General features: G+C 46.5%; 1 protein-coding gene across 1 annotated transcript; it reads left to right on the forward strand.

Annotated features, from left to right (window-relative positions):
- The first annotated feature begins 12,783 nt into the window (after positions 1 to 12,783).
- On the forward strand, positions 12,784 to 15,530 carry Tlr5 (toll like receptor 5). The gene has a single exon (XM_051186492.1). The coding sequence runs from the start codon at positions 12,784 to 12,786 to the stop codon at positions 15,361 to 15,363; it is 2,580 nt and encodes an 859-aa protein (XP_051042449.1). The 3' UTR covers positions 15,364 to 15,530.
- Positions 15,531 to 17,123: the final 1,593 nt, after the last annotated feature.

Consider the following 17,123-nt stretch of genomic DNA (forward strand, 5'->3'; position numbering starts at 1 on the left):
AGAACAGGCCATGGGATCTCCTGGAGTTGGAGTTAAAGGTAGTTGTGAGCGGTCAGATGTGAATTCTGGGAGGTAAACTCTCTCCAACTCTTAACTTTACCTTGTAATGGTCAGACACTTTCCCCTTGGCACAATTTAATAATATGGGTAATCGTGATAAATGCATCATCAGTAGCATTTACGTGGAGCCAGCCATTGTTCTATTGACTGAGGATGGTATGTGGTGAGCTATGATTCACATGCACCATGCCTGGCTTGAGATCTAGTCATTTAAAACCTTTGTTACACTCAGGACAAGCGAGCTGGCTCTTTGTCAGGCACATGTTCACATTCCTGATGCCATCACAAGAACCATCTCCCAGTGTTACCGGACCAGTTTTCATTCTGGACTCAGTTTCATTGTGGCTTAGAGCACTCTCATAGTCAATAGTAATCCAATAGCCAATAAACAATGTAATGTGTGAGACTCCATAAGACACCCAGGAATTTGAGCTCAATGTCCCCTCTCATTTGCCCTTCATATTCGCCCCTATGTAGAGGAAGGGAAACCCTAAGAGGATTTGAACTCCACACAAATGTAACAGAGGTGGCATCAAAAGCCACCCCTGGCTCTGAGTTCGGAGCCTAGGGTTGCTCAGAGATAGAACCCCATCTCCTCATCTCCATCTCCATCATGACAAAACAGTGAATCCCTAGTGTGGGCATTCTCAGACATGCAAGATTGCCACGCCACTCCCTTATTTTCTAGAAATCAGCTTACTGTGAGCTTCATCTGGACCTCACTGGGCTGGGAGTCACAGTAAACACCCTGGGGTTGTTACAATTTCCAGAATTTCTGTACTGACAAGTCCTTGGGGACAAGGATAGTCAGTGTGTGACACCCAGACCTCTGATCACTCTGGTTACCCCTAAAGGAGAGCCTTAGTATGTCCCCCTGGCAGCCCACTCTAATGGCCCTAGCATTTGGCTGCTTCACAACACAAAGCGAATTCCCTACAGCCTAACCAGTCCTGTCTTTCTAGGCCCCCTGGATCATGTTTCCCCTTCCGTTTCCACTGCCAAGCTGCCCTCTGCCTGGATTTCTCAGCAAAGAATCCTTACCCTAAAGACCCTGCTTGGGTAGCCACAAGCTACCTCTGGGTATAATTCTGTCCCATGTTTGCCAGAGGGCAATGACTAGAGAAACTGGGAGAGGGGTGGAGGTGGGGAGACAAGGTGGAAATGCAAGGAAGGGGAAAACATGTGTTTTAGTCCCAAATGTTAACACTCTACGCTTTGAGCTTAAAGCCAGGATGTATGTGGAACAGCGGTACATCAAGGACATTTTAGTCCACTGTCTTCAAGATCCCCTGCTACAGGCTTGCAGCTCTGCTCACATGGAGATGGGATAGTCTGCTTCGGGGAGGACTGGCTGTGGTCTGATTGCCGTCAAGCTTCCTTGGGTAGTTCTAGAGTCCACAAACATGGGGGCATGTTTCTAGCTCATGTTGCCACTATACGGAGGTGTCACTCACCCAACCAGTTTGGAGCAACAGAGACCCTGCAAGGATTTGAACACATACAACTTACCGCCACTGTCATCCCTGGGCTATCACCCAAAATGCAGATACTGAAGACAAGGAAACCAAGACTTGTCCAGAATGCCCCCATTGGTAGTGAAGAAGGATTAAAACTCAGATTTGGGGTCTGACCTAGCACAGCTGTGATGTCATACATCACGGAGATAACTGTCACCAGCCCACAAGAGTCTAGTCACTCTGACTCCCTGCCCCAACTGGTGTCCTGCCTCCGCAGAATCCACATGCATAACCCCACTGGGAGACCGTGTGCTTCCAATCAGGGCATAGCACCCAGCCCTTGCCTGTCTAGTCCCTGTGAAGTCCTCTTTCCTTCTCCACACCTGGATTCTTATGCTGCCTTCCCCCTACCCTGGGGCTCAGCTGACCCCAGGGGTGTCTGTGCCAGCCACACAGCTGACTGGGAGTTATGGCTTAACTTAGGAAGCTTTCTCTTCAAATACAAACCACAGATCTTCCTCAGGACCACTCTCAAGTGCTTTATCATCTCATTTCTAATTCACATCCTCTGCATATCTGATCTGGGCTTAACAGGGTTTCTAGTCCCCTGTTCACACACAGCCCAATCCCCATGGCTTTTGATTTACATCTTCTGCAAAGGACTTCTGCTGCCCTTAGCAAATTGTCTGGGTCATTACTTGCTGCTTTGGACTTACGAGCTCTCTGCTCTAGCTCCCTGATCTGGCACTTGCCCAGCTTTCCTGGTAGTTTACTTTGTTGATACTCAAGGTGTAGCTGAAATGCATCTGGGGAGAATGTTGCAGCCTGTGGTGTTAATTTTCTAATTGAGAACACTGGCATAGCCTCAACCTGGGGACAGACAGACAGGTCAGGGTGTCCGACTGCTACACGAGCTCCCTTCACCCAAGGCTTTAAGTGTGTCATGCCAGTCCCTAGTTTTGCATAATCACTCAGTTGAAATTATTTTATTTTGATCAGCTGCTATAGAAGTATGCTAATGAGTCTATAATCAGCAGACAAGAAGAGCCCACTCTGAGCATAACCACTGGGATACTGGTTTTACAGAGTATCACTGTGTTTGTTTGTTGTTTGGGAGTGCTGGGGACCATTCTCTAAAGATATTAAAGCAAATAGGAGTCACTGTTGTGTGACTTCCCATGAATGGTAAAAGAAATAACAACCCACTCCAGGAAATGTTCCTTCAGCGGTTTCTAAGGGTGTGCCTTTCTGGTGAGCAGTGGGTACATGAATGATGGCTGTCTACTTGAGCAAAGCGAGAACTGTGAACTGTTGGCACACAGGTAGCTGGGTCCCTGGTTTGCCTACTTCTCTACCTCACCCACACCCTCGTGTTGCTGGAGGAAGCTGGAACAATTATCCTTGCTATTTCATAGATGATTAAACTGAAACTCGAAGAACTTCAGTGCTTGCCCAAGCTCACGCATCTGTTAAATTGTGGAGCTACGATCGAATTCAGCCACTAGTTTGGTTGTCTTAATTTGGAAAGCCCCCCCACCAGGCAGGCAGTTGGCGCTTCCCAGCCAAGCTCAGCTCTAGTGTTCCCACAGAGGGCTGCCGGTTCCTCCCCTGGTCACCGCCCATGTGTGCCCCCTGCTGGTATCCAGGAGTAGTGCCTCTGCAGGACCTGAGAAATCGATCCCAAGCTCTGTTGCTTCCTTTGCTCAGATTACCCCATGGGGCTCTTCCAGCTCTCCCCCTCATGAGGAATCTCCAGCAAGAGGTGAATTCATGAATGCAGCTCGAAACCACTCATATAGAATCTTGGCCATGAGGCATTCACAGAAGAACGAATTAGTGCCAAACAAAAGCAGGGCCCCCAAGTCCTGTCCATCAGAATCACCTGGAGGCATGTTAGAAATTCAGGCTCATTAGCTGTGAAGATAGCTCAATGGGGAAAGCATTTGCTGCCCAAGTGTGAGGACCTGAGTTTGAATCCCTGGCACCCACATGAGAGCCATCTGGACTCAGGTCCCAGCTCCAGTTTACTCTGGGTGAGACAGCAATCAAAGGCACAGCCTCACTAGGTGCATGTTTAATCATTTGGAAATGATTGGATGTTTAGCAAGTCAGCTCAACTCTTAGAACACTCCCATCCACGTCTGACCCAGTGCTTACACAAGGCTTCTAACCCTGCCAGCATTCACCTAGGCCTGCTGCCTAAGAATGCCAAACCCTTACCTCACTCTTCCCATACCCAACACCGTGCCTCTCCCCCCCCCCCACATACACACACATACAACTCCCAGGCCAGAAACCCACAAGACCCCCTGAATCAGCAAGTTCTTGGTTCCTTGGAGTGCAGAGACAGGGTAATTGTCTTGTCCTGGTACTGGAAGCTCAGAAACCAAATGATCACAGACAGGCCTGGAAAAAGATTTCTAGGTCCAAGGGGGAAGTGAGTTTCTTTTCCTCCCTGATGTTGCAAAACAGAAAAGCGCTCATGTGACTGAGTGACCTAGAAGTCACTTTCTGCACCAGTGGCTGGGCCAGACTTCTCTCTCTCTCTCTCTCTCCAGCCCTTATGTCTCACAGGTCTCCATTTCGAAAATCAACTTTTCTCTCCCAGTGAACATTCCATTTAAGGGTATGGGGGCTCAGGCCTCTAACTCCAGCATCCAACAGGCAGGAAGACTCCAAGTTCAAGGCCAGCCTGGGCAGCACAGTGAGACTCTGTCTCAGAAGGCCAAACAACAAGATGAGTAAGAACAAGTATATTGGCAGTTATATGGATGAAACACCATAATGAAACTTATTGCTTTTGCATGCTAACTTTCAATTTTAAGTTTTTAGAAAGCACCCCCCAAAAGCCAAAGGAGTCAAATCTCACATAGTAGAAACCACCTTAAAGGAAATCAATGCATAGCACAGAAAAACATGTGTGCAGTGTTGTCTTGGTATTCCTTCTCAGCAAATGCTGTGTCTCCTGATTCACTAAAGAAATATTTTATTGTTACCATGGCTGTGATAAGATTCCTATGATCCCAGGAGTCAATGAACAGCCTGAGATCCACTGCCCCTAGCACGAGAAGAATTTATTAGATGTCCCTGGTATTAGGACAGGAAGGTGAGTGCTCCTGGTGAGACTATGGCTTCCAAACACTAATGGGAAGAATACTGCTGGGGTGCTGAAGTTGTGCTAGGAACGGTAGGGGGATCCAGTATGAATAAAACTGAGTCCTTGCCTTATGACTCGCCTAGCAGGAAAGGTGTAATGTAATAGAATGCTGCCATGGAGATGGATCAGATTGTCGAGGGAGGGAGGTGAGCGTGCCTGGAGGGATGTGACACCTGTTTTGAGATAGCCTTTGGAGAGAAGATGGGCTCGGATGAGCCGATGAGACATATATGTGCACTCAGAGCTTGGAGACCAGGTTAGGCGTGAAAATGAAGGATGGGGGGAGGCCCAATTCTAGGAACGGTAGTAAAGTCAGAAAGCAGGGCAGCAGCAGATTCAGGGCTGGAGCCTGAACTTCCTGTTTCTTTTACAAATGGAACCAGAGAAAGCTGGCTACTGTGCAAAGGGACTCCTCCTAAACTGTAGGGGGATGAGGGACTTGGAGACAGTGTGCTGAGGGCACACCTGAGTGGCACACCGTTGTGTGGATACCAATACAGAAGGCAGGCAGCTGGTCTGGAACAGCTGGGAAGCCTAGGGCTGAAGGTGCTAAGAGATGGCTTGAAGAGATGGTTCATGGAGCAGAGGAAGAAGTGCCAGTAGACAGGAAATGAACAGAAACCAGAGACAATACACTTCCACAGATCCACCTCCCGGGACTCACTTCTTCCAACTGGGGCTCAACTCCCAAAGCTCCTAAAACACCCCCCAAAGCAGCACCACTGACTGGGCAGGGCAGCTATCCAAACAGTAGCCCAAGGAAGACACTTCTGATGCAAGAATTTACAAAAGTCTTTATTACAGGGATTCACAAATACAGGAAAAGGTGGATCCTCGGTGGATCCAGCCGCTATGTTCTGCCTTTCTGCCCAGGGGGGATGTGAACAACTGCAAGGCTTGCTTCTGCTCTGACAGCCCGAGAGAGAGAGCTACCATCGCCCCTTTTCCTTATAAGAGGTCACATCAGCACACAAGAGGTCACGCTCTAAGGCCAATAGCCCAAGTCTGTTCACAGAATGCATTCCCACAACACACTTCAGATTCAAATTAGGACGCCAACTAATGGACACCCCTTGGAACAGTCCGAAGCATTAGTGGGTCCACGGTTGCTCCAGTCCAGCATTCTCCCATACTCACACTGGGAATTAGTCCACAGGTTAGTACTATGTGAACTTTGGAGAAACTCTCTGAGGCACCTATTTTCAAATGAATTTTTGTTTTCTTGCATAGCGAGTCTTTCACACTTGGTGCTCCAATGGCACCCCAGGTTTGGACCTGGTACTTACCAGAGGAGACATCCCTTTGGCAACTTGTCTCATGGATGCACCTAGCCTGGGACTCAGCTCAGACCCTGGGGCCTTGCCAACAATCCATGACTGGTGTGGTTTTCTAAGGATCAAGTATCAAATTAAAACAAGGGCTTCCCTGGCTCAGCCTGAGGCATTTGCTAGCTGTGGTGTCAGGAGAGGAGTGGCACCCCAAAATAAAAGCTTATGGGTTTGCTGCCAATACTATGGCCCATAACTCAGATTGCTTGGGCAGGCAGCTTTTCAACTCAGGCAATTAAGAAAGGAACCTGCTCTCTTAATGGCTAGGATTAACTCTAAATGAAGGCAAAGGAACTCAAGGATGCTGACCTTCTCCCTCTGGCCTGATTACCTTAATTAACACTGCATGGCAGGAGTTTGGAGGCCAACATTGATTGTTCTGTTCCTGTTTGTCCCCCTCAGAGCCCTAGACACAAGTTAACCCGGCCATAATAATCAAAACCCAGTACTCAACTGTCTCCCAGCCTTCTCACCAGAGCTCTTTCCTGCAAGAGAAACGTGGGGTGTGTGACTCAGAGGGTGTCCTTTAGACCCACGCTTCTCAAAGCATGGCCTGGGACTGCTTGCATCCAAGGAGCCTGGGATACAGTATTAAATGCTACTTTTTTAACAGCCTCCTGGCCTGTGCAGTGGGTTTTAGCTTGTTAAATTGATATTTTTTCTAATGTAATGTAGAGCCTTGCATTGCTCTGGCTAGCCTTGAACTTGCTCTGTAGTCAAGGATGAACTTGAGCCCCATATCCCCCTCCTCCTCCCTCCCAACCACCACAACTGGCTTAGTTCTTTTTAAAATTGTGGTAATATATTCATGGCATAACTTCTGTCATTTAAATTGTTTTAAGGGTGCACACAGTTTAGTACCATGAAACACCTTCACCACTGGTTACCTTCAGAATTTCTCACAGTCCTGAAAATTTGGAATTCTGGGTCCATTGAGCAATCATGCCCCATCCACTCCTCTCAGCCCCTGATAACCTTACTGTCTGTTCTAGAAACCTCATGTAGGATAGATTATAGCTCAGTGGGAGAGTGTTTGCTTATCTTGTGCTAGAGTTTGGAATCACACAATATTTGTTCTTCTGTGTCTCATTGCTTATACTTAGTATAATGTCTTCAAAATCCATCTGTAGCCAGGAGGTGGCAGCACACACCTTTAATCCTAGCACTTGGGAGGCAGAGGCAGTTGGATCTCTGTGAGTTCGAAGCCAGGCTGGTCTACAGAGCTAGTTCCAGGACAGGCAGGGCTACACACACACACACACACACACACACACACACACACACACACACACACACACACTAAATAAATAAATAAATTTAATTAAATTGTAAAAAATCCTATTTCAAAAAAATCTATCCATCCATGTAGTAGCATGACTCCCAATTTTAATTCTCTGGGGCTGGAGAAATAACTCAGCAGTTACCTGAGTTTGGTCCCTGGAATCCATGTAAAGGTAGGAAAGAAAGAAGTGACTTCATAAAGTTGTTCTGTGACCTCTGCATGCAAACACACAATAATAATAATAATAATAATAATAATAATAATAATAATAGTAATAATAATAGAAGAAGTTGAAGTTAAAACTTTAAAAGGACTTCTATTCACACAATAATAATAATAGCAAGAAGAAGAAAGGCTGGGTTGTACTCCATTACATGTACATCCAGTCCTGGTTATTCACTCCTGCTCTTTCTTGGTTCATTCTTGCCTCAGCAATTGTGAACCTCTGCTAAGAACATGCCATATAAATTCCTTTAAGAGATTTTGCTTTCACTGCTTTTATGTGATCGCCCAGGAGAATGCTGGGTCATTAGAAATCCTATGTTTCATAGTGATCAAGCTATCCCCTCCTGGACTCACCTGTTGAGAGCTAACAACCCCAAGATCCCAGGAATGTCCAACTTTTTAACATTGCAACATAGTGTCCAGAACCTTTCAGTCTGGTTATAAAGACAATAAGCTGAACAAAAATCCCATTGTGTTTTTAAAGTATAAGTTTACCATTTTGTGTTGGGGGACATTGCTGGTTGTCTTTGGCTGCATGGGTCCTGTGGGCTGCAGGTCTGACATGCCTGCTAGATCAATTAAAACCAGCTTTTCTCTTCTGGGTCCCAAGAGCAGACCCTTGGAGATTTCAAGGTGTTGGCAAATTGAGCAATTATTGATTCATGCCAATGACTTTCAGGCCTGAGTGTATAGAAAATGTTCACACCTGTTAAGAATACAGATGTCTGAGAATTCTATCTGCAAGTGTCTCACTGAAAAGGTCTAGTAAGAGCCAGACCTCACAGGCTTCAAGACTCTACAGTGATTACAGTGATTCTAATATGTAACCAGGTTGAGGGCTGTTCATCTTGGCCAGTCTCTAAAGGAATCTTAAGGACATTGGGGCTGGAGAGAGAACCTTGGCCCTCTTCTGTCCCTGAAGCTTAGTCTACACAACTGGTTCCCAAGTCCATCCTACTGTTCCTGCAGGGGGCAAAACTGTTTATAAAACCAGAATCCTCAATCCATCACTGAACTGGTACTGTCTGTCTGTTCAGCTATAGTGCTTCTTTCAGAAAACTGACATCAGGGAAAGATACTGATATAGTTGGGAAGACTATTGATGTGTTAGGGAACTTGACTGAGGATATAGTTCAGTGGAAAAGCTTTTGCCTAACATGCCCAAGGCTATGGGTTCAATCAATAGCAACAAAACAAAACAAAAACGACTGGTATTAGAAATGCATAGTTCATTTTTTTTCTCATGTGCAATTTCTTATATACAAAGACAGAAAACTGCACCAAGCTGAACTAAGCCACCTACGAGTACACAAAATACACCCTGGTGTCTGTCAGCTGTCTCCACTCTGTGTTTTGTGCCTCAGGCATCTACAACTGGCATTCAAATTTTCCCCCTGATGCCAAACCAAACAGCTCTCCTCTTCCCACTATTTTATAATAATTTAGTAATTGAAACCCTGTCGGTGCCCATTTCCACCACCAAACCTCTGGTCAAGCCACCATGTCTATTGACACATTAATGGGCCACTTGTTCATTTAACTAGGCTTACCATACGCTACTCTTATTTAATTCCTGTGTGTGTGTGTGTGTGTGTGTGTGTGTGTGTGTGTGTGTGTGTGTGTGTGTGTGGTTTCTACCATCTGGGTAATGGTTTTGTGGTCACATTGACCTAAACTTCAGTCTGCCTTTTTTCCTTTCCTCCCTCTGCTCTTGGCAACCACTAGATGGCAGACTCCTCTGATAGAGGCTGAAGGTTAGGGCCCAACCCCTCAACCTAGAGAGAAGCAAGAAGCAAGCACAAGTGGCCTTGGCTCTCATACTCCCCTTGGGCTCTACACCCATGTATAGGACCTTGCTCCCCTCTGGGCTCAGCCACTTAGGGGTGTGGCTTCAGTCACTTGCTCTTCTCTGGTTGTTTTTCCACTGCCCATGTGTGGACTCTCATCATTTTGAAGTCGAATCTGGAAGAGCGTGGCAGTCTGGCGCTCATCTTTAGTTAGGTTTGCCTTGTTGGTGCTGGATGTCTTTATTTCAATACATTTGAGCTTCTGGCTCCCATTTTAGAACCAATGCTTGCTGGTTCCCATCCTGTGCTCTCTGCGTGAGCCTCTCCCAAAACCTCATCTCGATGCTTAGCTGCTCCCCCCCCCCACCTGTCCTGCCAGCCATTTTAACCAGAGATCTGCTTCAGAGGCAAAACTGGAATTATTCTATACCTCTTAAAGACATAGGTCTCCATGATATCTTTGTAATTAGAACTTTGGCCCAAAGAGTTTCATTTAAAATCTACTTGTTCAGCTAGTTTCATCTTCCTTACTTTAATTTTAGCTTCTCTTGTGGATTTTGAAATTGAAATATCGTGAGATATACGTTATTTAGTGCTGCCATTCATTACCAGAAATTCAAGGTCATCTATTTCAGCAGTTGTATGTGGGGACCAACACTGAGCCCATCAAAGGTCGGAATTAGAAAGGAAGAAATTAACTGTGCTTCCCTCACACCTTTGTCTCTGAGGGAATGTTTCCATCCGGTTATATAAGCCTGATGTTTGGGTAAGATAACAGCTGCAAAGCCATCAGTGACTTGGGGACCACACTAGCTCTTTCCTGCAGCTTCTTGTATCTCAACACTGTGTTTATCTTAGAGTCACTTAAAAACCCTTATTTGTGGAGTCAGAATTTCTGTACTCTTTTCTAGAACAGAGGCCAGCAAGCTGTGGTTTGTGTCTGGGCAGCACACCCTAACACATTTGCCATCTAGCCCTTTACAGACAGTGTTTCCACCCCCAACCTATGAACCATAGTGGTTGTTTCTATGCATACTGAAGTTCCTCTACATCATATTAGAATAGGCGGGCTCTGGGAGGCTGAGCTGCTCTGAGTCTGGATACAGCATTAGGTTCGTGATGCCAGTGGAGGATAAGATCACAAAACTTTCAACAGATTTTCAAAGTGCTCAAGACCTCAAAGTCTGTAAAGAAGCTATGCATAGTGTCATGTGCCCAGTGCTCAGGGATAGGGTCTGAAGAGGAGGAATGGAGAAACCATGAAAGCTTGTTGACTGGCTGGGCAAGTCAGAATCGTGAGCCTACAATTCTGTGAGGAACCCTGTCCTAAGGCAGTAAGGCAGATAAAGACACCCAACATCCTTCCTTGGCCTCTGCAAGCACGCATATGCGTATGTACAGTCTTACATTCACTTGCATGACACACACCACAAAAACAAACCATATGAGACTGTTTACTGCCCGGCAATCTAACTGTGTGCAGTAAAGCACTGTGCACCTTTGTGTGTGAGCAGTGAGGTTATATTCTGGCATGCTTTGGAGGCCACAGTAGACCAAGATCCATCGTTGCTTATTTTCCTACATGAGTCCCAAACATGGTTTGCCCATTCTTTTCTCCACTGAAGCACATCTTCAGAGTCTTCACTTTGGGTACCACTCAAAAGACTTATGCTTCACACAGGATTCCTTCATCTGCCATTCAGGGTTCTACAGCCTCCAGAATCACAGTCTTCAGGTTGCATGCCAGGAGAGATGGAGCTACACTTAGAGTCTGTTTCAGTACCTGCCTCTTCTATCATCTCTCAAGCTGTCCATCTTTCTCCTTGTAGATTCTAGTCTGCCCTCTCTAGCCTTGCTATGTCAGCCAGCACTTATATTAGGTGATGGCCAGGGCTGTGGGGAAACTATTCTTGGTAGAAATGATGAGTGCAAACTTGAAGTTGGCAGATACAGCAGCATGGTAGCAAGTCTAGGCAGAGCAAATAGGAATCTGCAAGGAGAGAGATGGATTGTCCAAGGGATGACATAAGCGGCCAGTGTCCCTTTAAAGGCACAATTGTGGTGATCTAAGTTCCTCCCACTAAGCACCGCCCCCTAAAGGCTTGACTACCTATCAGTGATATCACAGGATGACAATTAATCCCTTATTTAACACCTGGTCCATGGGGAGTACTTTCTAGAATATAGGGCATTTCAATGTAGGTTTTTGTAAGAGCCATTGGCAACAAGTGAGATGTGTTCTAAAGACAGAGGAGCCCCACACATGGAAGATGTCTTAGCTACTGTTCCATTGCTGTGAAAAGACACCATGACCATAGCAACTCTTAGAAAGTATTTGATTGGGACTTGCTTACAGTTCCAGAGGCTTAGTCCATTATCATCATGGTGGGGAACGTGGTGTCAGGCATGGCAGGCATGGTGCTGGAGAAGTAGCTGAGCGCTACATCCTGATCCACAGACCAAGAAAGAGACACTGACTGGGCCTGGCATGTAAGCCCACTCCTAGTGACACACTTCCCTCAACAGTGTCACACCTACACCAACAAGGCCACACCTCCTCATCCTTCTAATCCTTTCAAAGAGTTCCACTCTCTGGCGACTAAACATTCAAATATCTGAGCCTATGGGGCCCCTTCTTATGCAGACCACCACAGAACACATTAAGCTTCCAGAGATCCTTGTTAATTTTTTTTTTTTTCTGTCCTCACACAGCACTTATGCTGGGAATACATGGCGGACACATCTGTGAGACATCCTTTGCTGTCAAGGCACATGGATGGATGGTGAGCTTCCTGCACCAAACATCAGCAGGTAGGTGTAGTTCTGCTTATTGTTATAGCTCACACAGTCATGTGTTCCAGGCATGCAGTAAATACATAGCTCACTTAATTAGGCTAATCAAATCTGAGTCTTTATGAAGATGCATAAGGTACCCAGTGCCTATACCGGTACACAGCATGTGGAGTCAGATCAGACCCTTGGAGATGGGCTAGAGTCTGGATAGAGTACAGTAGAGAAATCGGTGTGTTTATTTTCTGTTCACCAGCTGAGGTTCTGGGGATTAGGAATGGGGGAAATCCCTGGATAAACAGAAGTAAAAACATCTCTTCCTTGTGATTTTCAACTTCCCTCAGCAACTCTGGAACTAATGGGCAAACACTGAGCAGGTAACAGTGTTGTTGTTGTTTGTTTACTGTTTTTGTGGTTCTGGGGAGGAAACCTAGAACCTGGAGCATGCTGGGCAAGTACTCTACCACTGAGTTACCTCCCCAGCTTTCAGTGTCTCTAAAGTCCTGGTGCCCCGTGTATAAAATATGAGAAGAAGAGTGAGTGCTTCTGTTCCACCAAGCAGAACATTTGCAGAGTCCGTTGAGCAAAGGGCTGCAAGAGAGCAACCCCATCACATGGCAAACCCTCAAGTGCTGAGGCCCCAGGTGCAGATCCTTGGGCTGTGATGTGTATTAATTCTTCTCTTCTCCCATAGATCATGGTGGACCAACTTGACCTTCTCTTAGGCGTGATCTTCATGGCCTCCCCCATGCTGGGATTGTCTCCCTGTTCTTCGGATGGCCAGATAGCCTTATTTCGCAGTTGTAACCTTACCCAGATACCCTGGGTCCTCGACACCACTGAGAGGCTCCTGCTCAGCTTCAACTATATCAGTATGGTCAACGCCACGTCATTTCCATTCCTGGAGCAGCTCATGCTGCTAGAGCTGGGAACCCAGTTTGCACCTATGACCATCGGCCGGGAGGCCTTCAGAAACCTTCCCAACCTTAGGATCTTGGACCTGGGCCAAAACCAGATTGAAGTCTTGAGTCCAGATGCTTTTCAGGGATTGCCCAATCTCTTGGAACTCCGCCTGTTTTCCTGTGGCCTCTCCAGTGCTGTGCTAAGAGATGGGTACTTCAGAAATCTAAGTTCATTAGCTCGCTTAGACCTGTCTGGCAACCAGATCCACAGCCTTCACCTCCATTCTTCATTTCAGGGTCTAAATTCCTTAGAAGCCATAGATTTTTCTTTTAATGAAATATTCACTCTATGTGAGGATGAACTCAAGCCCCTGCAGGGCAAAACACTCTCTTTCTTTGGCCTCAAATCAACTAGCCTGTTCAGCAGAGTCTCCGTGGCCTGGGAGACATGCACGAACCCATTCAGAGGCATGTGGCTGGAAACATTAGATCTTTCTTCAAATGGCTGGACAGTAGACATCACTGGGAACTTCAGCAACATCATCCGGGGCAGCCAGGTTTCCTCTTTGATTCTTACTCACCACATAATGGGGTCTGGCTTTGGCTTCCAGAACATCAAAGACCCTGACCGGGACACATTTGCTGGCCTGGGTAGAAGTTCTGTGACATTCCTGTACCTTTCACATGGCTATATCTTCTCCTTGAATTCCCGAGTGTTTGAAACCCTGAAAGATCTGAAGCTTTTGAACCTTGCCTCCAACAAGATAAACAAGATTGCAGATAATGCATTTTATGGACTTGACAGTCTCCAGGTTCTCAACATATCATGTAATCTTTTGGGAGAACTTTATAATTCCAACTTCTATGGGCTGCCGAGAGTAGCCTACATAGACCTCCAAAAGAACCACATTGGAGTCATTCAATACCAAACATTCAGATTCCTGGAAAACTTGCACACCTTGGATCTCCGTGATAATGCCCTTAAAACCATTCATTTCATTCCAAGCATACTGACTGTCTTCCTAGGCGGCAATAAGCTGGCTGATCTGCCGCGCATACGCTTTACAGCCAACTTCATCCAGTTATCTGAGAACAGGCTAGAAAATCTGTCTGACCTCTATTTCCTCCTGGGAGTTCCCCAGCTCCAGTTTCTCATCCTGAATCAAAACCGCCTTTCCTCGTGCCAGGCAGTCCAGGCGCCGTCAGAGAACCTGAGCCTGGAACAGCTTTTCCTTTCTGAAAATATGCTGCAGCTTGCCTGGGAGACCGGCCTCTGTTGGGATGTTTTCAAAGGCCTACTCCGCCTCCAAATCCTGTATCTGAATAGCAACTACCTTAATTTCCTCCCACCTGGGGTATTTAATGACTTGGTTTCATTAAGGTTGCTCAGTCTTAGTGCTAACAGGCTGACCGCTCTCTCTCCCGGCAGTTTACCTGCTAATTTAGAGATTCTTGATATATCTAGAAATCAGCTTTTCTCTCCTGATCCTGGGTCATTTGCTTCACTTAGATTCTTGGACATAACACATAACGAGTTTGTCTGCCAATGTGAACTTATCCCTTTTATCATCTGGCTCAACCAAACCAATGTCACCCTGCTGGGCTCTCTGACAGACGTATACTGCATGTATCCTGACTCGCTGCTAGGGGTCTCCCTCTCCAACATCTCCACCAAGGACTGTGATGAAGAGGAAGCCTTGCAGTCCCTGAAGTTTTCCCTTTTCATCCTGTGCACAGTCGCCTTGACTCTGCTCCTCATCACCACCCTTATAGTCATAAAGTTCCGGGGGGGTTGTTTCCTATGTTATAAGACCATTCAGAGGCTGGTGCTCAAGGACAAGGTCCGGAGTTCGGAACCCAGTACATACAGATACGATGCCTACTTTTGCTTCAGTAGCAGAGACTTCGAATGGGCACAGAGTGCTCTGCTGAAACACCTGGATGCTCAGTACAGTTCCCACAACAGACTCAGGCTGTGCTTTGAAGAAAGAGACTTCATCCCCGGGGAAAACCACATCTCCAACATCCAGGCAGCTGTGTGGGGCAGCAGAAAGACCGTGTGTCTAGTGAGCAGACAGTTCCTCAAGGATGGCTGGTGCCTGGAAGCCTTCAGGTATGCCCAGAGCCGGAGCCTGTCTGACCTCAAGAGCGTTGTCATCGTGGTGGTGGTGGGGTCCCTGTCTCAGTATCAACTGATGAGACATGAGACTATCAGGGGGTTTCTGCAAAAGCAACAGTACTTGAGGTGGCCTGAGGACCACCAGGATGTTGGCTGGTTTCTCAATAAACTCTCTGGGCACATACTAAAGGAAGAAAGGGGAGAGAAGAGAAGCAATACCATTCAGTTGCAAAACGTGGTAACAACCATTTCCTAGTGGAAGGAACCCTTTACAAGCACAAAGAACTCCCCACGTTGTATGTGCACGACTGTTGGGGGATCTGTCCCAGAGGTTGTTTTCTGACTATGAGAGCATAACCAATCTCTTGATTTTCAGGTCACTGACCTCCAAATGGAAAAATAATAGGTCCAGAAAGCTGACACTGCTTCTGAAGGTTCCTACTCGTCATCCATTTCCTTTCAGGCCTGTTGCATACTGCCAGCCTCCTAGATGGTGAGGGCACCTTGGGAGAAGTTAGAGGTGGCTTCACACGCCTGTACTGCTCAGTTCAAGAACTGGGTGGTCCTGGGTTCTTGACACTGTAGAACATGTACAGATGAGCCGGGGCCTTCTCTGGCCATAGGAATGAGGCCAGCGCTGAGGACTGCTGTCAGTCTGCCTTGGTGATAAGAAGTTGGATGGCAGCTTCACTGTGGTGGTAATGCACTCACTTCTGGTTGTGATGCAGCAGGTCCAGTTTTTGTGGGTCACGGCTGTCTTCTGCATTGGACCTGTCACCTGGTACTCACAGCCTTTCACAACTTTAGCACCAGCCTGACCTTTCCACTTTCTTCCCTACAACTATACAACAGTTGTTGTGTCCGCTACAGAACTGTAAGAGGGATGTTGACTTCACACATAGAATCTTACAGAGTCTGTGGTTTCTTAACTGTATAACTTGAGCATGCTATACCATGGCTGGGCCTAACAATATCTACCTCATAAATATGCTGCAAATGCTCACTGGCCAAGAATGCCATGGCTTCTCTGATATTTTTCTTAATTGCTCTAATGACCACAGAAAAAGACTCAAATTCAAAGGCCCCTGGAAGTTGTAGTGATTTCTTTGAATCAGTATTTTTTTTAATCCTAAAAAGGGTTTATGTATTCTTTACATTCTAGTCATTTTGTGTGTTTTTTAATAACAATGTTTTTTTTTTTTTTCCTGCAAAAGCATTAAGAAACTCTAAACCAAAGAATTTTTGTGTCACAAGTACCGTGGCCTGTCATTTGAACTCCTTCACATTCAGTTGACTGCATTTGTCATTACACAATCAATGTATACCCCACTCTACTTCTTCTTTCTGGAATGTTCTCCTGTATCTTCCCATCCACTCTACATGTTCTTTGAAATCTAGTCCCCAAAGACCCCATGAATCCTTCCAACACAAAGTCCTCCACCCTTTCTCTTCTGGAAACTCTTTCTAGTCTGGGCCTTTCTCCTTGCTGCCCCTCTGGATTGTAAGCTCCATGAGGAAAGGCCCCGTGCTCTATGCCCTGCCCGCCCTGGTCATGGCATCACATATGGCTTAGGAATCATGAGGGAGGGAGTCCTCCGTCTGCACTTCCTGCCCAAGCTTCTTTCTCCACTAACTCCCACCAGGGTCTTTTCCTGTGGTAGCATGACAGCTTCCTCCTGGTGGCCTCAGATTTCTGTCACTCAAATGTGTGCCAATGGCCTGTTTGGTATGTGTGACCCTGTTGGCTGGCCCCTTTTTGTTTACCTGTGTGTCCTGGGCCAAAGGCAGGACCTAGTCCATAGTATGTTGTTAATAAATGCCGGCAGTGTCTGATGACCCCACTTTCTTACCTGTCAGCGTAGTTGTCTTGTGCTCTTAGATCTCCAGGGAGGGGTAGGGCAGGGCGAGGCTGTGGGAGTAACAGCACAGAGAAACTGAAGGCAGGTGAAGGCCAGGCTCAGAGAAGCACTGGGCTTCATCTTATGGTGTGGTGGTGTGGAGCTCCTGGGTGGGGAC

Source organism: Phodopus roborovskii, unplaced genomic scaffold, assembly GCF_943737965.1.
Source record: "Phodopus roborovskii unplaced genomic scaffold, PHOROB, whole genome shotgun sequence".
NCBI classification, from domain to species: domain Eukaryota; kingdom Metazoa; phylum Chordata; class Mammalia; order Rodentia; family Cricetidae; genus Phodopus; species Phodopus roborovskii.